This window comes from Mobula hypostoma, chromosome 29, assembly GCF_963921235.1.
Source record: "Mobula hypostoma chromosome 29, sMobHyp1.1, whole genome shotgun sequence".
Classification (NCBI taxonomy): Eukaryota; Metazoa; Chordata; class Chondrichthyes; order Myliobatiformes; family Myliobatidae; genus Mobula; species Mobula hypostoma.
In genome coordinates this window covers 29,428,640-29,456,552 of record NC_086125.1, presented here as the reverse complement: position 1 = coordinate 29,456,552, position 27,913 = coordinate 29,428,640, and the positions used below count along the sequence as shown (strand labels likewise).

At 40.9% G+C, this 27,913-nt stretch overlaps 1 protein-coding gene across 1 annotated transcript in view; it reads right to left on the bottom strand.

The window, feature by feature from the left end:
• farsa (phenylalanyl-tRNA synthetase subunit alpha) overlaps positions 1–27,539 on the bottom strand; it is a 59,218-nt gene extending 31,679 nt beyond the window's left edge. The window contains exons 1-8 of the mRNA XM_063035695.1: positions 27,376–27,539; positions 25,440–25,577; positions 25,194–25,292; positions 22,041–22,159; positions 14,713–14,805; positions 13,241–13,369; positions 9,996–10,111; positions 341–425 (exon numbers count right to left, since the gene is read on the bottom strand). Coding sequence (XP_062891765.1) covers positions 341–425; positions 9,996–10,111; positions 13,241–13,369; positions 14,713–14,805; positions 22,041–22,159; positions 25,194–25,292; positions 25,440–25,577; positions 27,376–27,522 — 926 coding nt within the window. The 5' untranslated portion in view covers positions 27,523–27,539. The remainder of the gene's footprint in view (positions 1–340; positions 426–9,995; positions 10,112–13,240; positions 13,370–14,712; positions 14,806–22,040; positions 22,160–25,193; positions 25,293–25,439; positions 25,578–27,375) is intronic.
• Positions 27,540–27,913: the final 374 nt, after the last annotated feature.

Genomic DNA, 27,913 nt, shown 5'->3' with positions numbered 1-27,913 from the left:
CCCCCACCACCAATAAATTATCGCTTCCTGTCAGTCACCTTACATACACTTCTATGCCTAGCGTTACTTTATGTATATTCGATCAATCTAATCTATGTCTATAAGCTATTCTGTGTATTTATATTGATTGTGAATTTTATCTTACTGTTTTTTGTACTACATCGGATCTGCAGTAGCGATTATTTTGTTCTCCTTTACACTTGCATACTGGATATGATTTTAAACTTTCTTGAATCTTGAAATAAATAATAACGCATGCTGAATAATTTGAGAAGTTGGAGACATGCAATTTGATGGTACAGAAAACAATTCTTCAACCAAATAATTTGAACAGACTTACCCTTGGGATCCATACCCTCCCTCTGAGTGGACCTTCTTCACCCTTTCAAGATAATCTATTGGAAACTCCGTTGCAATGGCAGGTTCTGTGATCAGAAAGAGAAGAATGTAGTTCATAGCTAATAGGGAGTAGTCTCAAAAGATATTTGTCGATAATTTTTCTTATACAAAAACACACGGACACAATCTAGTGACTCCTGTCTAGATCCAGTAATTATCTCAAGAGGTTGGTTTTGTCAAATCATATCTGTAAAGGAGACATCAGAGACTGCAGGTGCTGGAATCTGGACCAACACACAAATCTGCTGGAGGAACTCATCAACACAAGAAATTCTGCAGATGCTGGAAACCTTGAGCAATACATTCTTTTTAAATCTTTTTATTAATTATTATTGAAAATCAACAACAGAGAAAAATACATCAAAATAATCAAGATTACATATCCATATGTAGAATAAGAGTTAAACTATCAACCAGGCTGAACAGTATATCAATAATAATCAAAAAACAAAGTATTAAAGCTTTTTTTAATGGAAAAAAGGAAAGAAAGAAAAAAAAGAACCCCTACTAACTAAAACAGAGAAAACCCCTAATAACTAAAAAAAAGGGGGGGAACCCATTTGGAGCACAAACCTGGAGCTATACGCCATACAAGCTTCCATAAAAAAAACATCAAACTGCCAACCAAACCCATATAACCAAGCATCAGAAAAGGACCGTCTTTATTAACTCAAGTCAAATGATAATAACGGGCAAAAGAACCCCACCTTTTCTCGAAGTCAAATTTAGGATCAAAAGTTCTAATTTTTTCCAAACTAAGACATAACATCACCTGAGATAGCAATACATTCAAAATGCTGGAGGAACTCAGTCAGGCAGCATCTATGGAAGGGAATAAAGAGTTGATATTTCAGGCTAAACCCCGTCATCAGGACTAGAAAGGAAGGGGGCAGAAACCAGAATGAGAAGATGGGGGGAAGGGAAGAATTACAAGCTGGCAGGTGATAGGGGATTGGGAAGGGACAGGTAGAATTGATAAAGAGCTGAAAAAGAAGGAATCTGATAGGAGAAGACAGTGGACCATGGAAGAAATGGAAGGAGAGAAACCAGAGGGAAGTGATGGGCAGGTGAGGAAAAGAGAAGGGGTGAGAGGGGCAAGAGGTGAGAGATACTGGAGAACTCAGCAGTTGAGTAGCATACATAGTGGGGAAGGAACTGCCAATATTCCAGGTCAGATGCTGATGCAGAGTTTTGACCCAAAACACTGACAATTCCTTTTACCCCAGCAGATGTTTGTTGCATTACACACAAAAGGTAGAATGAAAAATACCGACATTTATCATGTACACTACTATACGTCTGACACTTCCCAAACTATTCAACATGGTTTCCTCAGCATTTATTGTTAAGTGAGTATAGAGCCATCTACAAGATTCTACAATGAACTAAATAACTACAATTATTTACACTTTAGCTGCAGGAATGTTAGTGCATGAAAGGGGAGTCTAGGATTATAGAGACATCAGTCAGACTGAGAAAGAGAGTCAGATAGACATGCAACATAGAATAAGTAGAGGTAAGTACAGCTGTAATTGCTAGGGCCTACGACAGTAACGCTGGTGTTCCACTTGGCTGTGAAGTGCAGAAGGTGGATACAGTAAGTTGCTGGTCAGGAAAGGAATTAAATATGGCAACACTTAAGATGACTCAACTATCATCACAGCTTCACAACACCCCATTCCCCCTTGAATATCTTATTACTTCTCACAATGTTTTGACTTTACAAGTGCAGACACAATGATCTACCCACAGACCAGCCAAGGCTACAGCTCTGCACAGGAGTAGCGTACACCTGACTATTATTTATATTTAGTTAATTTTATTTAGTAATACAGCATGGAATTGGCACTTCCAGGCCTTTGAGCCGTGCTGCCCTAGCAGTCCCCAACAAACCCGATTCACCCTAACAGGACAATTTACATCGACAAGTTAACCTACCTGGTACATCTTTGGACTGAGAGGGGAAACCGGAGCACCCAGGGAAAACCCATACATTCCACAGGGAGGATGTACAGAATGGTGCCAGAATTGAACGCTGAGCTGCAGACGCTCAAGCTGTAATTGCGTCACACAAACCACACTGCCACCGGGACACTTTTCAGCCCCATCCCACTGCCTGCCAGCCCACAGGTCCACTGGACACTGCAGGCAGAGGACAGTCTATCCTGGGATTGGAGGAGTGTCTGTGTGTGCGTGTTGGGATGGGAGGAACTGGGCCTGTTTTGTTTTGTTGCTGTTGTTCTAGTGCTGCTGCTGCTGTTATTTCTGTTACTTGTGTTTTTTGTTGAACACTGTGGGCATGCTACGTTGGAACCAGAATGGGTGGTGACATCTGCTGGCTGCCCCAACAGATCCTTAGATTGTGTTAGTTGTTAACATAAACAATGCATTTCACTGTATGTTCTAATGTCCAAGTGATAAAGAAATGAATCTATGTCAGCACGAATGTAGGTAACACACTGAAGGTCAGATGCCAGTACATCTGACTCCCACTGTTGGATTTAACACTGAATCAAGGGATGGAACTCTGCCGTGCCGAGCTGGGTGGCCAGAAACACCTTTAGCCAGTCTTTCACTTTTAAACCAGCTGCTACAATCCACTTGATCCAAGTGGGTTAGTGACCTGCAAACTAAGCAATTGTGTTTCATATTCTCGACTTTAATTGATAGTCATATTCAATTATTTTTTCAGTTTAATTTAGAGTAATTTTTAAAATATATTTTTATTTGGAGATACAGCACAGTAACGGGCCCTTCTGGTCCATGCTCCCCAACTATGCCCAAGGGACCCATATTTGCCAACCACCCATACGGACTTGGAATGTGGTAGGAGACCAGAGCACCTGGAGAAAACCCACAAGAAAACAAACAAACTCTTTCCAAACAGCGGCAGAATTGAATCTCGGTCGCTGTCGCTGTGATCGCGTTATGCTAACTGCTACAATACCATGCCACCTGAAATTTAATTTATTTCGGGGGGACTTCCGGGTCATCAAGGGAATGGCGGCGTAAGGAAAAGGTCTCTCGACAAAAAAGAAGGTAAACTGCCCCAAAATCGAATTTAGACAAATACTTAATATTGCATAACTATATTAATAAAAGGGGCAAGGATGATGTCTAAGAACAAGAATAAAAAGTCCGCTTCGAAGGCTGATAAACATAAAGAGATGCAGCAAGGTGACGGGCCTAGCTCCCCCACGGCAAGCCAGGACGGAGATAATGAGGGGGAATCAGTGACTCTGTCTTTGATTCTCGGAGAGATTCGCGAGTTCCGACAAGATAACAGCAAACAGCTGGAAGATATTAAAGGAGAAATAGTAAAAACTAACTCGCGGATAGATGAAGCCGAAGCGAGGATTGTTGGAATTGAAGAGAAGCTACAAAATGCCGAGGAAGTGATAGCAGAAATGCTGAAGCTACAAGACCAACTCCAGTGGAAACTAATAGATCAAGAAGGCCGCTCGAGAAGGGAAAATGTGAGGATCTACGGAGTTCCCGAAGGAACCGAAGGTAAACCCGGATTGATGATTCCCTTCGTGGAGAAGCTGCTTAGAGAGAACCTTGATATACCGGCCGCAAAAGACCTACAGATAGAAAGGGCTCACCGCGCGTTGGCACCACAGCCTCCGGCAGGCGCCCAGCCCAGATCGATTCTGATCAGATTTCTTAGTTACAGAACGAAGGAAGAGGTGCTTAAAAGAGCATGGCAAAAGAAAGGTTTCATGTGGAACAACTGTAAAATCAGTTTAGACCACGACTACGCACCGGGGATTCTTGCCAGACGGAAGGAATATACGGAAACACGGAGAGTCCTGAAGGAAAACAACATCAGATTCCAGACCCTGTATCCAGCTCGGCTGAGAGTCTTTTACGACGAAGGGACAAAAACTTACGCTACGGTGGAGGAGGCAACGTCGGACCTGGCGGACCGGGGACTACCTATTAAAGTTATCACCCAACCGGAGTCGCTACTGGAGAGGATTCGGCAGAAGTCGTGGCAGTTAGTGGGGCGAGGACGCTCCACTCGAAGCAGAGTGTCAAACTACAAGGAAAAGCTGCAAATATTCAGACGCGAATGTACAGAGAATACAGATTAATTAAGAGAAATGACTGAAAAGAGTAAATCGGACTTAAAAGTAAAATGAAAACTGGTAATTGAAAATAATCTAGGCGGAATAACTTGAATGATAGCAATATGGTCGAGACATAAATAGGAGAAAATTCTCTATGATTATTCAAACTGCTGAGGGCCCTCTAACACAGGGTGAAGATAGAGGTTATCCCTCTGAACTGAGGTGGGTCGGTGCTCAGGCCTCACTGTGGGAAGTCGAGGAAAATTTTCAAATGTTATACGTTCAGAAATGTCTAGGGCGTGGTTATATGTCTTGGTTTACTGTTGAGAAGGGATTGCTTACTGTTTGGTTAGAAAAGGAGAGTGCTTTTTTTCTACTAGAGAAAAATGCAAACTGAATTGGTAAAAATAATTTCCTATAATGTTAATGGGGTTTTGAATCCAATTAAAAGAAATAAATCTGTCTAAATTGAAAAAAGAGAGGGCACAAATAGCTTTCCTCCAGGAAACACATATGTGCCAATCTGAACATGGAAAATTAAAAAGAATGGGCTTTAAGCATGTATTTTATTCATCATATAAATTGAGTCACAAAAGAGGGGTAGCTACTTTAATATCAAGTACTCTTAATTATGAACATATTTCAGAGACCAGAGACAAAGAAGGACGGTTTGTAAAAATCACAGGAAGAATAGAAGGTACAGAAATAACATTGCTGAATGTTTATGCTCCTCCAGGTAGTGAATGGTCATTTTATAGACACATTTTTGACCTAACGGTCAGTTCTCGAGGGGTAGTAATTTGTGGAGGGGATTTTAATATTAGATTAAATCCTATATTAGATTCTTCAAGAATAGTTACTCAGAATAAACCTCTGACTCGGAAAGTGAATTCATTGATGGAGGAGTTGGGAATTATAGATGTCTGGAGGGAATTACACCCTACTAGTAAAGATTATACATATTACTCTTTCCCTCATTCAGCCTTTTCAAGGATAGACTATTTCTTTATCTTTAATACAGATAGACTCAGGATAAAAAACTGTAATATTGCAACAATTGATCTGTCGGATCATAGCCCAGTCTCTATGTCTCTAATCCTGGAAAGGAAAATGAGGAAAACACTATGGAGGCTAAACTCACATATACTTAATAACCCAAAAGTAATGGAGAGGTTAAGGGGAGAAATCAAAGAATATCTAGACCTTAATGACACGGGAGAAACATCACCAGTGATTTTATGGGATACATTGAAAGCTGTACTGAGAGGGAAAATTATTTCCATTACTACTCACATGAAAAAAATCAATGCACAAAAATTAGCAGACCTTCAAGGAAAATTAAAACAACTTCAAGTTGGAGATAGCAACAAAAGTAATTCAAATCGAAAACAGGAAATTAGGAAATTGCAAAGTGAAATTGATGATATTTATACGTTGGAAACTCAAAGAAATTTTCTTTACCTGAGACAAAAGAATTATGAAGTAGGAGGTAAATCAGCTAGATTATTAGCATATAAATTACGAAAACAACAAGCAGACAATACAATTCATAAAATAAAGAATCCAAAGACAAAGCTTGTGGAGAGTACAAAAGGGAAAATTCAAGAGAGTTTTGAAACGTATTATCGAGAGCTGTACTCCCAACCCTGGACCCCCAATGAGCCCTATATAGACAGTGTATTGAATTTTTTAGATCTACCTAAACTTACAGATTTACAAAATGAAAGTTTATTAGAACCAGTAACTGTCAAAGAACTGAACGCGGCCATCTCTAGGTTAAAGGCTGGAAAGTCCCCGGGTTCTGATGGGTTTACCTCAGAGTGGTACAAGTCCCTGAAGACACAGTTAGCCCCATTACTACTTAACACCTTTAATTGGATCTTGCAGAGAGGAGAAACTCCACCTTCCTGGAGAGAAGCGATTATTTCAGTTATTCCTAAAGAGGGTAAAGATAAACTAGAATGTGGCAATTATCGGCCAATTAGTGTTCTTAATTTAGATTACAAACTATTTACATCTATATTAGCGCGCAGATTGGAAAAGCTTTTACCTGGCCTAATCCATTTAGACCAGACTGGATTTATTCAACAAAGACAAACACAGGACAACATAAGGAGAACTCTGCACATATTAGAACAGGTTAATAAGAACGAGACAGAGACAATGGTAGTAGGATTGGACGCTGAGAAAGCTTTTGATTCGGTTAGTTGGGCATTCCTATACAGAGTGTTAGGAAGATTCGGCTTTCAAGAAAGGTTTATTAAAGTAATTCAGACTCTGTATGACAGCCCAACAGCCCGAATTAAGATAAATGGGGACCTCTCTGACTCCTTCATTTTAGAGAGAGGCACTAGACAGGGACGCCCAATTTCTCCTCTCCTTTTCGCGCTATATATTGAACCACTTGCCCAACTAATAAGACAGAGCGAAATCGTAAAAGGTATCAAGGTGGCAGGGATTGAACAGAAAGTGGTGTTATTCGCAGATGATGTTTTGGTCTATCTGAGTGAACCAGAAAAATCATTTATAGGATTGTTTACACTGCTGGATGACTTTGGGAAAATATCAGGTTATAAAATAAATGTAAAGAAAATGCAGGTTATGTCCCTAAATTATACACCATCCAAAAAATTGCAGGATACATACGATCTTAAGTGGGAAGCTAAATTATTAAAATATTTAGGAATAACCCTGCCGAAGGATCTTTCAACACTGTCACAGGTAAATTATGGGCCATTGATCTCAGAGATAAAAGCAGATATGCATAGATGGAATCTTATCCCCTTTTTAAGTTTAAATTCAAGGATAAATACTATAAAAATGAATATTCTTCCTCGGTTATTATATCTTTTCCGTACTTTACCAGTGGAGGTGGATGATAATCAATTCAGGGAATGGGACAAATGGATTTCCCGCTTCATTTGGCAAGGAAGGAAACCTAGAATTCGATATAACACTTTACAGTTAGGGAAGGAAAGAGGAGGTATGGTTCTTCCTTGCCTGAGAAATTATTTTTATGCCTCACAGATAACCCCTCTGTTATATTGGTGTAATAGGGAATATAAGGCTAGATGGAAGGAAATAGAATTTGGATTAGTTGACACTTTTCCTCTTCAGGCCTCAATAGCTGACAAAGGATTGATGGCCCAGTTGGAAAAATTTAATAATGCTTGGATAAATTTTACATTAAAAGTATGGCAGAAGGTGGTTAATTCATGTGGAATTAATAACATGCTAAAACTCTTTAGATGGTGTGCATATGATACCGAATTCCTTCCCAACAGAGGAGATAAAAGATTTGAGCTATGGATAAAGAAAGGTCTTACAACCTACCTCTCATTTATAGATAAAAGAGTATTACAAAGTTTCCAAATCCTGCAGGACAAACATGGCCTAGAACATAATGACTTTTTTAGGTACCTTCAAATACGAAACTATGTTAACCAGAGTTGTAGATATACAGACCTATCAACAGTAGAATTAGAATTTTTCAAGATTCTGAATTCGGCTTGCAGTTCAATACCTAGTAAATCAGTTTCTCGCCTATATAATGCACTCTCCCATGCTAAAAATGTAAATACACTGTATATTAAAGAGAAGTGGGAGAAAGAAGCGGGGTTGGTACTTTCAGAGGAGGCTTGGGGGAAAATCTGCAGCTTTCAATGGTCCTCGACTAATTCTTTGACTTGGAGAGAACATTGTTGGAAAAACATTATAAGATACTTCAAGACCCCATATCAGGAAAAATATAAAGATACAAATGTGATGTGTTGGAGAAGGTGCGGCTCTAAGGAGGCAAATCATTTTCATATTTTCTGGGATTGCCCTAAATTAAGTCTATTTTGGGAAGGTATTCATAGAACATTAGTTAAGGTACTTAGGTCCCAGATACCTCTGAACTTTGAGACGCTCTATTTGGGGCATGTATTGTTCCTTGAACAGAAGGAAGATATAAAGTTGCTGCAGGCCCTCTTAGCGGCAAGTAAGAAATCAATCACTAGAAAATGGCTAAATCCAATACCACCTACATTAGAAGATTGGTACGAAATTATCTTGGAAATATTTAAAATGGAAAAGTTGACCTACTCCCTGAGAACTCAAAAAGAAACATTTTATCGAATCTGGAATAAATGGATTGAATATATAACCCCAATGCGAGCAGACTTTAGATGACTCTCCTAATGATTTATATTGCTCTTCTCATCAACACAGTAATATTGTAATATTGCTAACGTAAGCACCCCTAGTCTAAATGTTTGTTGTTGTTTTTTTTGGAAAATAGAGAATTAACACAAGTAAAGGGAAAGATTTGGGAAAGGGATAAAAAAAAAAATGAAAAAATTAAGTAAATAAGTACATAGGGATTGGATAATTATGTCTGCGGGCAGGAACAAGCACGAACAAATTGGGATATAAACACCTACAATGGTTGGTATATAGGCTTGTATGCAACATTTTGGACCAGTGGAAATGGTCCAGAAGGGTTGTATGGAAACTATTATTACCATTTTTCTTAACAACTAATTTCATTACTTAGCCTAATAGGTTAGATTTACCACAGTACATAATTATCTATTTAAATGTTTATTTTGCTTTTATATCATCTCAATGTGTACTTAAGAATGTATAAATAATTGTAGTTTTATACATATAAAAAAATGGAAAAGGTTATATGTGTGAAAAAAGTACATGATAATTGTGAACTCCTTATCCAAATAAAAATAAAATAAAAAAAAAGAAATTTAATTTAGTTCATTCTCTTTTAACTGTTTTGAAATGTTGACCTGATCTGGGTGGGACTCAGGAACTGCAGCCTAGACCCAGCTGCTCTGTTTCTCAGGACCACTGAAACAATGAGAGATCCCATTCAACTGGATCTAAGCAACTGTGTCAGGACAGAGTGGGGCCCTCTTCTCATTGCTACCATCAGGAAGGAGACCCCTACACAACGTTTTAGCAATAGCTTTTTCCCCCTTTCACCATCAGATTTCTGAACAGTCCATGAACACTATCTCACTAATCTGCTCCCTTTCTGCACGACTCTTTAATATATTCGTAGTCATTTATAGTATATTGTACATATTGCACTGCACTGCTGCCACAAAACAACAAATTTCATGTCGTATGTCAGTGATTCTAAAAAGCAACCCCTGTAACACCAAGCCAAGTCAATGAGTACCAAGTTACAGTACACTAAGATAGTAGTTGGTGATGGATGTCACCGACAAACGTAATCCTACGGTCACTTCACTCAAGACTTTACAGTGAGCAACAAACATACCAAAGTCTTATTGATCTATTCCTCCAGTCCCAAATTTCAGCTCCAGGAAAGACCCAAGATTCATCACTGACTGGAGCATGACTACGTGGTAGCTTTCAGTAACCCAGGAAGTCCACATGATAAACGCAAATGAATCATGACTATGTGGTACTTCACAGCAGTCAGGAAACACACGAGATGGTGCTTTAAATCACTGTAACACTCATTCTCTCATCTCCACTGAACTAGGAGAGACTCCCTACCAGACAGGAAGAAAGTGTCATGCTGGTCCCGGGCAGGATGCTGCTGAGGTTGGAAAAGCGCGTCAAAATTCCAGAATGAACTCTCAATGAAATTGTTGGTCGGCATCTCTGTGAAACTAGAGATTGGAAAAAAATTATAAACCTCTCAAAAGAGAACAGGAGTTCTTTTTATCATTACCACATCAGATGCAACATCTTTCTAAATAAAGACTGAACATAGCCAAACAATTGGTACTTTCAAATAAAAAGTTAGAGAGAGGGTCATCATGTAATACAACACAAAAGCCGGCCCTTCAGCCGAAATGGTCCATGCTGACCACAGCATTCTCCCTGCTATATCCAGGTGGCACATTTGGCCCATAACCCTCTAAGCCACTCCCCTCCATATACCTATCTAATTGCCCCTTAAATGTTGCAACTGTATAATCTTGACCACTTCCCCTTGCAGCTCATTCCCAGTGTAAAGTTACCTCTCACAGGCCCTTTTAAATCTCTCCCCTCTTATCCTGTACTTGTGCTCTCTAATTTTGGACTCCCCAATCCTGGGGAAAAAGACTATGACCACCCACATTATCCATACCCCTCATGAATATATAAACTTCAATAATGTCACCTCTCATTCTCCCATGTTCCAAGGAATAAAGATCCAGTGTGGCCAACCTCTCCCTGTAGCTCAGGCTCTCTAGCCCAGGAAACATCCTTGTAAATCTCTTCTACAGCATCTCCAGCATGACAATGTCTTTTCTATAACAGGGTGACCAAAACTATATACAATACTCCACATGCAGCCTCACCAACAACGTGTATAACCATTCATCAACATGACACAATGAATGTTCCTGTGGGACCACAAAATAAGCCTATGCTTCGAGGATCGGCTAGAAATGTTTCCAAAATAAAGAGAAGTAACACTGGCCGTAAACGGCAAGTTCCTCTGCCTAGTGATGATCCTTTATGTCTGAGTGATTGCACAGGGAGAGCACTGCATAATTGTTTTCAATTAAACGAAAGCTCCTGAATGAACTGGAAAAGTGCTGAGGCATTTTGGAAGCAGAGTTAGGAAGTGGAATTTACAACTATATTATCCCTATGTGGTGCTTCAGCACAAACCCCTGCACAATTAGCTCTCACTTTTTCTTCTTTCTTCTATCAGATGAGACCTTGCTAAAGCAGAATGAAGCATTTCTGTAGATCTCTGCAAACCTCAGCATAAGTAGTATTTAAATTTACCCAGTACTGCCAGAAATTGACAGGAAATCTGCACTTTCATAGCAGGTGTCTACATACTTCCATATTTGGAATGGAGGGTTATGAATGGCATGTGTCAGGAAACATGCGTACCAGCTGCAGAAGAGCCTGGGCCTTTACAACATGAAAGGAAAGATGTATTTTAATATGGAATATTACTGTCATAAAGAATCAAAAACAGATACCATGCATACATGGAGGCTTCTAAACCACAGTCACTCCAGTGCACACAAGGATGTAAAGCAAAGGTTCCAGCCTTGCAGTGAAAAGTACATTTAAACAACCCGCTGAGATAAGTGCACGGAAAACAGGTGCACTTGTACAAGAACAAGTGAAGGTGCCAGGACATGTTGCAAAGGATGGAGATTTAAAAAAAAACACAAAGGCACATTGCCTTTATAGTAAGAAACACACAGTTTAAAAAAAAGTTAGATTTACGATTAAAAAGTAACTGGTTAGGCGCCAGCACGATTTCGAACATAGAACAATACAGGCCCTTCAGCCCATGATGTTGCGCCGCTCGTTAAACCTACTCTAATATCATTGGGTGCCACAGCAGTGTAGCTGTCACAGCTCATGCATTCCGGAGTTCAGAGTTCAGTTCCGGCACCGTCTATAAGGAGTCTGTATGTTCTCGCCTTGAACCATGTGGGCTTCCTCCCACACACCAAAGACATACCAGTTGGGAGGTTAATTGGCCATTGTAAATTGTCTTGTGATAAATTAGTGTTAAATGAATGGGTTGCTGGGCAGTGTGGCTCTGTGTCTCTAAACAATAAATAAACCCTTCTCTCCATGTAACTCTCCAGTTTTCTTTCATACATGTTCCTATCCAAGAGTCTCTTAAATGTCCCTAATGTACCTGCCTCTACTACCACCCCTGGCAGGTGTTCCATGTATCCACCACTCTGTGTAAACAAAAAATACTCTACTTTCCTCCAATCGCTTTAAAATTATGACCCCTTACATTAGTCATTTTTGCCCTGGGAACAGTCTGTGGCTGTTCACTCCATCAATGCCTCTTATCATCTTGTACACCTCAATCAAGTCACCTCTTATCCTCCTTCTCTCCAAATTTACGTGGAGAGGAATAAACAGTCGATGTTTTGGGCAATACCATTCATCAGTTTCTTTCAGTAATAGTAACAGTTGCAACATAGTAGCAAAGCTTTCTATTTAAGGAAATTTCTGTTTCATTATCAGTCCAAAGATCAGTACACATTCCATCTGATAGTTCTGATGGAAGGATCTTGACCTGCCTATTCCCCTCCATAAGTGGTGCCTGATCTGCTGAGTTTCTCAAGCATTTTGTAAGTGTTACTCTACTCTTCATTTACCTAGTTTCCAGTTCCAAAATAGTTAAATTCATCCGAATAACCACTGCCATTACTTGCCTTTTATGCACAGCTGAAAAGGTTAATCTCAAGCCATTTAAGGCAGGGGTCCCCAATCCTTTTTTACAGCTTGGACCGGTTTAATATTGACAATATTCTTGCGGACTGGCCGACCCCGGGGGAGGGGGTGGTGTTCAAGTAGGGTTGCCAACTTTCTCATTCCCAAATAAGGGACAAAAGTAGCAGTCAAATATGGGACACTTGTGTTTACCCCTAGAAAGACTACCATGACCATGAAGCCTTGCGCAGGCACCTGTGTGCGCATGCGTGATGTGCGCAAGTATGTACGTGCCAATTTCTTTTCTACAAATCAGTTTTGGCTTAATCTTCCCGATTCTGTTAAGTGAAACTACACTGTACATACACTATTTCTACTTTATATTGGCTGTGTATTTATATCATTCCTGCTTTTATTATATGTGTTATTTTAGGTTTTACGTGTTATTTGGTATGACTTGGTAGGTTATTTCAAGTTCAACAGTGTGTGACAGGGAATGAGGAAAGGTGCAGCTGACTCATATCGTTTCATATCGCCAAATCATATCATTTCCTCGCGCTTTGCCAGTGGTTGGGGACCACTGATTTAAGGTATTCAAAACTTACCCCATTTCCAGGAATATCTGTCGAAACTCTGTTCGGACTTTCATCAAGGGATGCAGGTGGCCACACTCCGGAATGATACCCAAGGCATCGAAGTTGTATGGTTTGAACTTCTTGCTTTGCCATGAACCACTGTGAGAAGATTTTACACAGATGTAACTTTAAGACCTCAGCATTTCTTTCAGCAACAGTAACAGATGCAACCTAGTCGCAAAGCTCTCTTTGTTTAAGGTAATTTCTGTTTTGTTATTGGTCCAAAGATCAGTGCACATGCCGGATTAAGAACTGAAACTGGACAATTTGAGTAGAGAGAAAAATACAATATTGACAATTCTTTCAAAGTGCACTATGTATAATGGCAGGTTTCAACAACAATATCAAATCTGCACAGCAGTCTGATCACACCAGTACACTGCATTGTGTATTACAACTGGATTTAACACTAAGGGTTGAAGAACTAATAAAGTCAAAGTTTTTCCAGCCCATTAAAAGATTTGCTTTATTTGTCACACATACATTGAAACATACAGTGAATATATTGCTCGCGTCAATGACCAACATGGACCGCAAGTGTTGTCACGCCTCCAGCGCAAACATACCATGCCTATAACTTACTAATCCATATGCATTTGGAATGTGAGAGGAAACCAGAGCAGCCAGAGAAAACCCATGTGGTCATGGGGAGAACATACAAACTCCTTACAGACAGCACTGGGAATCAAATCCCAATCAGTAATCACTGGCCCAATAAAACCCGGTATCCACTTGTGAAAAGTTACCATGATCATCCACTGATGACCTGGTATCTTCTTGTCCAACACAATGCATTTTCCAGCAAGGATCAACATCCAGTCATAGCTGTGTTCAATTCATTTATGGAAACTTAAGTCTCAAGGGGAAAAAAAGATGACGGAAAGAGAATGTGGAAAAAAGCTATTCAAATATGTTCCAATACTTGCCATGTGCAGTTTTGTAACTGCCCGGTTTATCCACACTGGAGCCTGTCACAGTAAGACCTATGGCAGCACAGTATCACAGTGCTTATCACAACGCTTTACGGTACCAGCGATCCAAATTCAATTCACGCCACTGTCTGTAAGGAGTATATACATTCGCCCGTGATCGCATGAGTTTCCTCTGGGTGCTCTGGTTTCCTCCCACCATCCAAAGACATACAATTTAGTAGGTTAATTGATCATTGTAAATTGTCCTGTGATTAGGCTAGGGTTATATCAGGGGTTGCTGGGAGGTGTGGCTCAAAGGCCCTGCTCCGTGCAAGGGATACAGAGAAACAGAGACGTGCAAGTCAATATGGCTTCAGCTTCAAGGTACGTAAATCTGTGTTACATTCCCATCACCTGATTTATTCTCTGCTGACAATCTGTAATAAAATAGGTTTCTGCTTTTGTTACAATGTTCTGAATATGTATTTATTGTGAATGGAAGAATCCTATTTGACATTTCTGAGATCTTACTTGGCTATCATCTCTGGAGTGAGATCAGTGTCTTGTTTGACCACTTTAGTGCTGAATGAACTTCCTTTAGTGATCCAATAGGTCTTCACAGTCCTGCAAGAAAGCATAGCAATACAGTTACAACAACGTAGGTGACCCCCACCATTCCACCAGCCAAGCTGAAGAGGAGAAAGAAATAAAAGGAACAAGACAACTTGCATTTATCTCTCACTTTCACTTAAACTTGAAAATAAACCTGACCTCATGACCTCAGATGTGCCCTATAGTGCACTATTTACATCAATGTTGCAAAAATATTTATCCACATAAAACTCCGACACTAATGCTACAACGATCAGAAAATGTACTGTAACACGCTGTAAGGTTTCACTGCTAATGTAATGGCTTCTCTGTAACGTTCCACTGCTAAGGTAATGGTTTCTCTGTAGCAGCAATGTTTGGGTTATGACTAGAGATAACGGGGCATGTTAGCCAATGAGCAGGATGTTGTTCTGGGAGCCAGGAATTTGTGTTTTTTTTGCCAGGGAGAGGTGATGAGAATGGAGAGAGTTGGTAGACCGCTGGACAGAGTGGACTTGGAACAAGGGTCACAAGGGTCCGAAGATCAGCGACAAGGAGGAGGTCGATGGTAGACGACTGGCTTATCAGTGAGCTCCAACGCCGCACATTAGACTGTTTCATGAGAATGAGCCCTTTTATTCGTTTTCTTTACTCGCCATATAGTCAAATTAAGCATTATAAAGCTCAATCATTTAATTGCATATTGTGTACTGTTTGTTATTTTGTGGTACCGATTTGTAACAGGGGACATGTTGCGCAGCATCCACCCAAAGATTTCTTAAGTTAAGCCGCTAGCCGAACCGAGAGTTACATACTTTGAAGTTTATTTTAAAACTAATCACTGGTCAGAATACCAAGCAGAATCCCTTAACAAAGCACATGGTAGCTTTTATGACTACTCAAAAGGCGACTGGCACCTCAGTTAACATGTCATCCAAAACTAGCATTGGTAATAATCCAAGCATCAGCCTTGTGTCCTCATCAGAGCAGCTTCTGAACTAACAACTCTCTAACTCAGGACAGAAAAGCACCATGTCAGGAGCACAGATTTTCCATTTAGCATGGGCATTTAGAAGTTGGATATCACTGTTGACTAAAGCACTGCTGAGGAAAACATTCCTGCTGGCTCTATATATTTCCAAGTTGTTATTCTGTGACCACTACCTGCTTCACTCACAGCTTCTTCATGCATCTATGAGGGGGCTCTTGGGTGTATAATTGAAACATTATGCATAAAATTGTTCCATTATCATGCAAAGCTCATTTATCATGTCAAAAAGCTTTGATCATGTGAGAACTTCTTAAAACATTCAGTACAAGACACACCTATCACCAAAGCCAACAAGCTCAGAAGGGAAACGCGAGTCTTCAACATGCAGCAAGTTAAAAGACAGGAAAAGTGTCAGCTAATGTTACATAAAGTGCATGAGGCACACTAAGAGGATACACACTGTATCAAAAGGACAGGCAGGGATGGCTCTCGGTAAAAAAAAATGAAATCAAATCCAATGTTGTTTGTCATACACATTAATGATCTGGATGATGGGGTGGTAAACTGGATTAGTAAGTATGCAGATGATACTAATATAGGTGGAGTTGTGGATAATGAAGTAGGTTTTCAAAGCTTGCGGAGAGATTTAGGCCAGTTAGAAGAGTGAGCTGAAAGATAGCAGATGGAGTTTAATGCTGAAAAATGTGAGGTGCTACATTTTGGTAGGACTAATCAAAATAGGACATACATCGTAAATGGTAGGGCATTGAAGAATGCAGTAGAACAGAGGGATCTAGGAATAATGGTGCATAGTTCTCTGAAGGTGGAATCTCATGTGGATAGGGTGGTGAAGAAAGCTTTTGGTATGCTGGCCTTTATAAATCAGAGCATTGAGTATAGGAGTTGGGATGTAATGTTGAAATTGTACAAGGCATTGGTAATGCCAAATTTGGAGTATTGCATACAGTTTTGGTCACCAAATTATGGGAAAGATGTCAACAAGTTAAATTGGAGAGCTATATGGACAGGAAAGGAATGGAGGGTTATGGGTTGAGTGCAGGTCGGTGGGACTAGGTGAGAGTAAGCATTGGGCACGGACTACAAGGGCCGAGATGGCCTGTTTCCGTGCTGTAATTGTTATATGGTTAAATCCTTAGAAAGACCTGACATGAGTCCTTATGAGAGGAGTTAAGAAACTGCAAGGGTAAAAAGACACTGATAGGAGATATATACAGTATCCAGAATATGAAGTACAAATTACAATATGAGATAGAAAAGGCATTTAAAAGGGGCAATGTTACGATAGTCATGGGGAATTTCAATATGCAGGTAGATTGGGGAAACCAGCTTGGTGCTAGATCCTAAGAGAAGGAATCTGTAGACTGCCTACAAGCTCACTTTTTAGAGCAGCTTGTAGTTGAGCCCCATTATGGGAAAGGCAATTCTGGATTTGTGTGTTATTTAATGAACCACATTTGATGAAGGAGCTTAAGGTAAAGTAAACCTTAGGAGGGAGTGATCATAATATGATAGAATTTATCCTGTAGTTTGAGAAAGAGAAACTAAAATTGGATGTATCAGTGTTACAGTGGAGTAAAAGAAACTACAGTGGCCTGCGAGAGGAGTTAATTGGAAGGGGACACTGGCAGAGATGATGGAAGGACAGCAATAGCTGGAGTTTCTGAGAGCAATTCAGAAAGAGCAGAAAAGATACAACCCAAAGATGAAGAGGTATTCTGAAGGGAGGATAAGACAACCGTGACTGACAAGGGAAGTCAAAGAAAAACGTAAAAGCAAAAAGAGCAAAAAGTAAAAATTATTGGGAAGGTAGAGGATTGGCAAGATTTTAAAACCAAACTTAGGAGGAGGGTTAATGGTGCCTAACAGCAACTCCTTCGCTTGCATCTTCGGAAACAACTCTATTTCCATCTTTAGTATCTCTATTTTTCCCTTTCTCTTTTGAAGACCCTGACCTGGAGTAACATGCTGACTACGGTTCTTTGTGGGAATGGGACACGCTCTCAGGGTTTCACAACTGGCATGCCAAAGGCACAGCCTAAGAGCTCCGCTCACCTTCGAAGGACCGAGATTTCATGACTCTGGAGACGGGGTAGGGGGGGAATCGGAGGTTGGTGTGCGAGCAGATCGGTGTATTGTAGGAGATAGAAGATCTAAGCTGTGTGCCCAGAGACCCGGATCTTTGGGCACAGAGCTCGGAAAAAGCATCACAACAGACTTTTAACATTGTAAACCAGCGAGTTGTTTGTTATGTCTCCCACCTTGCTGTGAAATGGAGACAACTCTTTCTCCCTTATTAGGGAGAGAGAGAACAAGTGGCATGTCGAATGCTGGGTGAACAAGTAGTCTTTGGAGTACTGCAAGTCTGTGTCTTTGCTGTTGCCTTGCTTACGCTTGACTGCTCAGTGGAGGGTGCTGATGCTTTTTTTTGTTGGTGGGGGGGATTGTTGCTTACTGCTGCTTACACTCAGGAGAGAGAGGAGATGGGAGGTGACTTTGGGGTTCTAACATTTACCTGTCATTCATTCTTTGCGGACATTCCTGTATTCGTGGATGGTTGCAAAGAAAAAGCATTTCAGAATGTATATTGCATACATTTCCGACATTAAATGTACCTTTGAAAAAAACTTATGGCGAATAACACACACAAAATGCTGGAGGAACTCAGCAGGCCAGGCAGCATCTATGGGAGAGTACAGTCAACATTCAGGACTAATGAAGGGTCGTGGCCCAGAACATTGACTGTACTCTTTTCCATAGATGCTGTCCAGCCTGCTGAGTTCCTCCAGCATTTCGTGTGTTTTGCTTGGATTTCCAGCATCTGCAGAATTTCTCATTTGTGATAAGGCAAATAAAAAAGCCATAAAGAGCAAAGAGGCGAAATATGAAGATATAGTAAAAGAGAGACAGGAGTAGATATTAGGCTGCTGGAAAATGATGCTGGAGAGGTAGTAATGGGGGACAAAGGAATGGTGGACGAACTTATTAAGTATTTTGCACAAGTCTTCACTGTGGAAGACTAGCAGAATGCCAGAAACGTGAGAGTGTCGGGAGTAGAAATGAGTGTTCTGCTAATACTACGGAAGTGCTTTGGTGGCTGAAAGGTCCGAAAGCAGATAAGTCAGCTGGACCAAATAGACTACACCACAGTTCTTAAAGAGGGAGCTGAAAAGATTGTGATTTGGATAAAGCAATGATGGCTTTGTGGCCACATTTGCTGATGATACGAAGGTAGGTGGAGGGCCAGATAGCATTGAGGAAGCAGGGAGCCTGCAGTAGGAGTTAGACAGATTGGGAAAATGGGCAAAGTGGCAAATGGTGGTAGCAAAGTGGTAGGGAAGTGTGTGGTTGTGTATTTTGGTAGAAGGAATAAAGGCGTGGAATATTTTCTAAATGGGGAGAAAATTCAAAAATCAGACATACAAAGGGACTTGGGAGTTCTTGTTCAGGATTCCCTGAAGGTTAGGTTTCAGGATGAGTCCATGGTAAGGAAGGCGAATTCAATGTTAGCATTGATTTCGAGATGACTAGAATACAAAAGCAAGGATGTAATGCTGAGGCTTTATACGGCATTGGTCAGACCGCACTTGGGAGTATTGAACGTGGTTGTGGGCCCCTTATCTAAGGAAAGATGTGCTGGCTTTGGAGGGGGTCCAAAGGAGGCTCATGAAATGATCCCAGGAATGAAAGGGTTAATAGGTCAGGCGTAATTGATGGCTTTGGGTCTGATACTGGAGTTTGGAAGAATGGGAAGGCGGGGGTGAAAGAGCAGGAGAATTTCATAGAAATCCAACAAATATTGAAAGACTTAGATAGAATGGATGTGCAGAGGATATTTCTTATAGTGGGGGAGTCCAGGACCATAACACACACCTTCAGAATGGAGGGATTTCCACATAGAACAGAGATATGGCAAAACTTCCGAAGCCAAAAGGTGCTGAATCAGTGTAATTCAGTGCCACAGACAGCTGTGCAGCCCCCAAGTCATTGGCTATATTTAAGGAAGTTGATAGGTTCTTGATTAAAGGATACAGGGAAAATGCAGGAATAGGATTGAGAGGATTAGTAAATCAGCCAAGTTGGAATGGCAAGAAGTCTCAATGGGCTCTATGTTTTCATGTTCCCAGAATGCTTAGAAACTTAATTGGTGGCTGCCTCAAGTCAATCGTGACTGGTTGCGGTTGGATATCTAAAGATTATATCTAACTTGCCCTATCTTTCCCACTGCCTTGTACTTCATCCCATTAAATCATTTATTGTATTTCCTTTTGAAAGAAAAGGATTCAAACACACTTTCAGATAGTTCATTTTTCTGTAATTCTGTACTTCTTTTAAAAAGTAGAATTTGTTTATGTTCAAGGAAGGGAACAAACAGGTTGCATTTTCTAATCTACTGACACAGGTGGAGAAAGGCTACAATATGACATCTGCCATCTCCAGAAAACAGCTTGTATGACAGCTTCTCACATTTTCAATTTCCAAGTCCCTCATTTCTTCTCTTCTTTTTCCCCATCAAGATATTCCACTATTTCTCCTTCCTCTCTGCCCCCACTCCCACCATCAATTATTCAATGTGTTCTTTTGTCAGGGATGGAGCCCCTACTGGAGGAATGCTCAAGGAGTACAGACAAATATATAAACACAATAGGTTTTGTAGTTCCTGGAAATCCAGAGCAACACACATGAAACACTGGAGGAACTCAGCAGGTCAGGCAGCATCTAAGGAGAGGAATAAACAGTCAACATTTCCAGCCCAGACCCTTCATCAGGACGTCTTGGCTTGAAATGTCAACATTTATTCCCTCCATAGATGCTGCCTGGCCTGCTGAGTTCCTCCATCATTTTGAATGTTAGAAAAATATATAGTCCTTTTTCTCCACCTAAGAATGTTTTACAGCCATGCAGTACATCTTGAAATGTAATCAATGCTGCTAGACGTTTGCAATTTGCTCACAGCAGGCTCCCATTAATGGAAATGTGTTGGTAATCAGTGATCAGATACCCTGCTGTAGTAATGGTCGTTAAGGGATAAATATCAGCCACGGACATTTTGTTCTGTTTTCTCGTGCTCACCTGAAAAGCAAGATAGGGACTCAGGTGGTGTCACATTTTGTAACATTACTCCTTACAGCCCTTGTTCTGTACAGGAATAGCATGCCAGGCTAGGTAATGAGCTCAAAACTTTTTAATCCTGGATGTCATGTGTGCAATGAGAAGCTATCAGTTATGTGGTAAAGAACTGAAAAGCAAAACATATTTTGAAAGCTCATAAACTGCTTTTGCTTTTACACATTAGAAAATTTTGATGCTTTGGTTCATGAAATGTGGAGAGTTTACAAATAATTTACAGGATGTTTGCCTTTTTTGAAAATACCATTAATGGAGAAAAAATAGAAATTTCTTTGCAGCTGTTTAGGGTTTGAATCGAACTCACAACCAGCAATGTTCATAGCTTCCACCTCTGTTCTAGAAATGTGTCTTACAAGCAGTAGAAGTCCCTCTGTTCCAGAATACTAACACAGACCTCACCATGGTCCATGTCCTGATCTCATCTGTATTCCCAAAATACATCACCTCATTTCATCTGGTTCAAAATCTGAAGTTTTACAGCGATTTTGCCACACAATATCACCCTGTAGCCTAAGTCTGCCATCCACACAGTCAACAATTCAACCAATCTTAGTGTTATCGGTGAACATACTGATCATACATCTACACCCAAAGCAAGGATAGATATAGAAGGAAAAGTGTGCTGATAAGAACTAGAAAATCACTGGATGGAAAGACCCACCACTGTGCCAAGAGAATGTTACCCAGGTTTTATGTGTTTTGGACATGGACTTGGACTACAGACTGTTTTTTTTTCAGTGTTATAGTTACTTATACTCTGTGTTTTTCACCTGATCTTTCTCTTTTTTGCGTGTGCAGGGAAGGGGGATTTGGGGGTCGATGCGCCTGTTCCATTTTTGTTCATTTTTTGTGCAGGGAAGAGGGATTTGGGGGTGAATGATCGTGCTGTCATTCTTATATTTCTTGGTGTCATGGCTGTCTGGAGAAGAATTTCAGAGTTGTATACGTTGATAATAAACGAACCTGTGAAAACATAGGTTGAGAGGAAATTTGCAGCATGTTAAAAAAAACGGTGTGCTGGTTTCCAACAACATACAGGTTAATAGGTTATTAGTCACATGGGTTTAGTTGGATGGCATGGGCTTGTTGGGCCTGTTACCATGCTGTATCTCTAAATAAGAAGACTTACACCTCGCTGAGCAGCTTCCTCTTTTTGAGTTCATTCTTCTCCTTCTCCTCCAAGACACTGTCTTTTCCCTCCTGCACCAGCAGCAGCTTCACTTTGACAGAATCTTCAATATGATCCATCTGTCCAGGAAAGGAGAGATACAACGTACATCTCAGAAAAGAAGGACATGGTACTTAAAGGATCAACTTAGCTGGAAGTGTCCAAATATCTTTCAGCATCATACAGTTATGAAACATAAAATATATTTAGACAGGTGCATGGCTAAGAGACTGTGAGGCTAAGCAAAACCAAAGAGAGCTTATTGACTACAGGAGGATGAAACAGAGGTCCATGACCCAGTCCTCATCAGGGGATCAGAGGTGGAGAGGGTCAACAACTTTAAATTCCATGGCGTTATCATTTCAGAGGACCTGTCCTGGATCTAGCACGCAAGTGCCATTACAAAGAAGCCTCTACTTTCTTAGAAATTTGCAAAGATTTGCTTGTCATCTAAAACTCTGATAAATTTCGACAGATATGTGGTGGAGAGTATACTGACTGATTGCATTACGGCCTGGTATGACAACGCCATTTCCCTTGAATGGAAAAGCCAAAAAAAGTAGTAGATATGGCCCAGTCCATCATGGGTAAAGCCCTCCCCACCATTGAGCCTATCTCTGAAGAGCACTGTCACAAGAAATCAGAATCGACCAAGGACCTCTACCATCCATGCCATGCTCTCTTCTCGCCGCTGGCATCAGAAAGGATGTACAGCAGCCTCAGGACCTGTTCAGGAACAGTTATTCCCCATCAACTATCAGGCTTTTGAAACAGAGGGGATAACTTCACTCAGCTTCACTCACCACAACACTCTTTCCACAACCTATGGACACACTTGCAAGGACTTTTCATCTTATGTTCTCAATAGTTATTGCTTATTTACTTATCATTATTTTGTTTGTTTTTTCCTTTTTATATTTGCACTTTGTTCTCTTTTGCACACTGGTTGTTTGCACTCTTTTGTCCATCTTGTTGTTTGGTTTTTCAATGTATTTTTTATTTACTACTTTATTTACTTTATATTTACTACGAATGCTCCCAAGAAAATGAACAGATATGGTGACATATATGTACTTTGATAATAAATTAATTTTGAACTGTGAAGGAAGTTTTATAGACTCATGGGACAAGTACAGGCAAATTGGATTGGTCAGCATGGACAAGTTGGCCAAATGGTCTTTCTCTATGCTGTATCACTCGATCTGAACAGGATTGGTTACTCAGAACAATTTTTTCATATCACCTTTGCTGCTGAATAAGTCATATTTCACAGCAGGATTAATAGTACCTCGGCAAGGCAACAGTTGCTGTGAAATAGATTAAAAGTTATGCATCATTATTGCATTTAATTGAATCACATGGTTTAGAAAGTTTATAAAGTAAATACGGAGATATGCCTGAGTGAGCTTGGTTTAAAAAAAACTCCAACAGAGGTAATCATGAATAGATTGTGACTTGAACAGACCATTTGTGCAATCCAGAAAAAATGGCTTTAAGTAGAAAACCTTTGGTTTTGAACTAAATTGCTACTCCACTTCTGTCAAAGGGAATAAATGGCTTAATAGTGATCTTGAAAAGTAGACGTCTGCTAGGAAAACTCAAGAAGTCCTAGAGTTGGTATAATATCCCTAAGCACAAGAGATTCTCAGATGCCAGAAATCTTGAGCAATGCACACAAAATGTAGAGGAACTCAGCAGATCAGGCAGCATCTACGGAGGGAAATAAACAGACAGCCAATTTTTCAAGCCAAGACCCTTCATCAGGGGTGGAAAGGAAGGGGGATGAACTTGCTGAGTTCTTTGGGCACTTTGTGTGCGGTACAATATTCCTCCCAGTGCTTGGATGAGGTCCGCTTTTGTCCAAATCTGTTAATGGCATAGCTACCCAACGTAGTTGAATAGTTTAATTAATGGACAAATAAATTTCATAGTGTAAATTCGAGCAAGGTTAGAAGTACAATTTGATCATTACGGCCTGGTATGAAAATGCCATCATTAAATAGAATAGGTGCACACAGACAAGTCAGTGGGCAAAAAACAAACTGAAGGAACTGAGATGGTCAGGCAGCACCTGATGAGGGAAATGGACAGTAGACATTTCAGGCTGAGAGCCTTCATCTGGACTGTCAGGAGATACAGTCAGTCAGTTCAATAGGGAGTAACAAGGGAGCACCTGGAAAAGCAGTAACCAGGTCATCTGAGCTTTGTTGGTGATGTGTACTACATGTTGTAGCTGTACCAGATGAGGCTGCCCTGAACGATTGTGTAAAGTTTTGGTCTCCCTGTTATAGAAAAGACCCCCATAAGCTGGAAGTCCCAAAAAGATTGACAAGAATGTTGCCCGAGTTATAGGGTGAGGTTGGGTAATCTAGGACTTTATTCCTTGGAATCTAACAGACTGAGGTATGATCTTATAGAGATGTATAAAATCATGAGGGGCACAGATGGGGGTAAAGCACAGTCTTTTTCCCAGGGAAAGGGGAACTAGAGGGCATATATCTAAGGTGAGTGGGGAAAGAGTTAAAAGGAACGTGAGCGGTAATTTCTTCAATCAGAGGATCATGTATACATTAAACAAGCTGCCAGTGAAAGTAATTGAGGCAGATAAACTAACCGTATTTATAAGACATGGATCAGCACATTGGAAAGGTTTTGCAGGTCGCAGACCAAATTTGATCAAATGCGATTAGTTTAGGTGGGGACCTTGGTTGGCATGGCTGAATCAGACCAAAGGGCCTGTCTCGGTGCTGTATAACTCTACGATCAATGGAATGCGTAAAAGATGTTGGTAAGCAATTAGGTTTAAACACAAAAAGGGACAAAATCCTCTGTACATACACCAAAATAGAAAAACAATTGAAATTGGGGCAAATTTTAAACAGGGCAGACACTGATGGAAGCACTGAGCAGTTAATAAGTATTTGAAAAAAAGTTAAGTTGTTGGGGTGATCAAAGGACAATTCATTGTTCAGTAGCTACCCCAAATATATCTGTGCCTTAATTCTATGAATAGCTCTTGTTACCACTACATTTTTAAAAGAAATGTTCCCTGAACTGCTGAGTTCAGGTATAAACTTGCACATATTAAACAATGGAAATCTGGAGTCCACTTACAGCCCTAAAGATTCGAGGTCCACCTTCTGCTTTCTTGTCAATACGGATCCATTTACTAGACATGGCCTTGCTGAACCCCACTTTTCCACTTGAGAGTTTCTGTGGAAAAGGAGAACAATATTACAGTGGAAATTATATTTAATACTTTCTAAATAATGCTACTGAAAGCATATTGGCTATGAAGAGATTGGACCAATATTAGTCAAGGCAGGCAAAAAGGTACAGAAATCAGAATAACAAGCTCACCATTAGTTCACTCTGAAGAATTCCATTAGGTGGAATGGCATCAAAGACTCGAGCTTCATGGCTGCCATTCTGCACAATGTCTTTCCCTTCCTCAGTCAGCTCCCAATGCTTATGGGATCTTTGCTCAGCCTCAATCACCTGCAGAGGAACAGGCATCCAACATTTTTTGCTGCATTAATGTTCATCAATGTCCTACCACGATCTGCAAGGAGTTTGTGTGTTCTCCTCATGACCAGGTGGGTGTCCTCCCACATTAAAAAGACGTACGGATTAGTAAGGGTTGGCAAGTTGCGGGCACATTATTATGGCACACACAAGAGACATGGCAACACTTGCATGCTGCCCCCAGCACAACCTTGAACTGTTGGTCTTTGATGCAAAACTGTATGTTTTGATGTACATGTGACAAATAAAGCTTACTTTTAAATTTTGATCTTTAATCAAGCACCATCAAAGGCTCCAGTTGTGAAGCAGTTTCTAACGGAGTCTGTGGTATGACACTCAGCCTGTTTCTACCACTAGATACATACTCCCCTTCATCACCTTTCAACATTGCAGAAAGACTTTTTCTCAGCTGGACAAACTAGAAGCAGCAGAGGCTAAGAGGAGACCTGATAGAAATTTACACAATTATGAGAGGCATAGATGGAGTAGACGGTTATTATTGATTTTCGACAACCAAAGAGATTCTGCAGATGATGGAAATCCAGAGTAACACATATAAAATGATGGAGGAACATGGCAGGTTGAGCAGCATCTATGGAAAGGAATAAGATGCCAGAATGAGAAGGTGAGGTACAGGAAGGAGTACAAACTGTCAGGTGATAGGTGAGGCTAGGTGTGGGGGTGCAAGGTGAGTGCGATGGAGAAGCTAGGAAGTAATAGGTGGAAAGGGTACAGGACTGACAAAGGAGGAATCTGAAAGGAGAGGAGAGTGGACCATGCGACAAAGGGAAGGAGAAAAAGGGCATCAGAAGGACGTGATATGCAGGTGAGGAGAAGAAGTAAGACTGGAGTCAGAATGAGGAATGGAAAAAAGAGAGAAAGGGGAGGGGAGAGGAATATTATTTATTGTATTCACTATTGAAATATCCAATACAAGAGGATGTGCACTTACAGTGAGGGAGGAAAACTCAAAAAAGATGTGCAAAGTGGTGGGTGCCTGAATTGAAATAGCAGGGATGGTGGTAGAGGCAAGTATGATAGTCTGGTATAAGGAGCTGGGAAAAATAGAGGGCTATAGGTAACCCTAGATAATTTCTCAGGCATGGACATGTTCAGCACAGCTTTGTGGGACAAAGGGCCTGTATTGTGCTGTAGGTTTTCTATGTTTCTGTGTGTTTAAGTGGTACATATACAGACAATGTCAGGATGTGGAACTTCTGTAGGCAGAGGGGATTAGTGTAATGAGGCATCATTAGCTTAATTAGTTCAGTGCAACATTGTGGGTCGAAGGACCTACTCTTTTCCCAGACGCCCCTCACCAGTTGCCAAACCTCCAGAACTAACCAACCACCCACTTCCCCAGAACAGGGTGCTACACCATGAGTGGCACTATCCAGACTGCAAATTCATCCCACTCTGAGACAGCTAACACCTCACCCCATCAATGTAGTCACTTAACAGAAAACTACAAACAAGCAACATAACTAGCCCCAACCCCGCCCCAGAGCAGGGGACACACAAACCCAACCTAACCCAGAGCTGCCATCCCACCCTCACCCGAGCACAGCGGGGAATTTCACCGCCAACCTTATCCTCATCCTCACCCGGAGCAGGATTTCACCTCACCTCCACCCCCTAACGGGGAATCCTCATCCCCCTTCCCGCCCAGCGAGGGGAATCCACACGCTCTCTCCCTCTCTCGTGGGTGAATGACCGTCAGCGCTGGAGGCAAAGGGCCGGCCTCCCTACTCCCGCTCCCAAGCTCACTCACATCGTCCAGAGTCTGCAGACTTTTGACAGCGCCCACCACCAGCTGGTGGTCGACACCGAGGTCCCGGGCCAACTCAGCGCTATCGATCCCCCCATCCGCTATCTCCAGTCGCTGAAGCAGCTCCTCAGTCAGCACCCGCTCCGCCATCTTCCCCCGACCTCTGACCCCGCCGGCCCTCAGCCGCACTTTAAAAATAAAATTCCTCAACAAAAATACTCCCCGCTCTACTGACATATCTTCCCTCAAAACATTTTACATTTCCGTGTCTTTTAATACATTCCATTTCTCATGGGGAGGGGGTCTGATCACGTGCCACGGATATCAGTCTAATTAATATTCATAGCCAATAGAGTATATGTATGCCGCCATATATTACCGTGAAATTTATTTTCTTGCAGGCACTTACAGGAAAATAAAGAAATACAAAAGAATTTATTAAAAATAAAGGCTGACAAACAATGTGCAACAGAAGACAAACTGTGCAACCAAACTGGGTCTTAGTTACAACTTACTTTTATTGATTACCCATTTTATACAT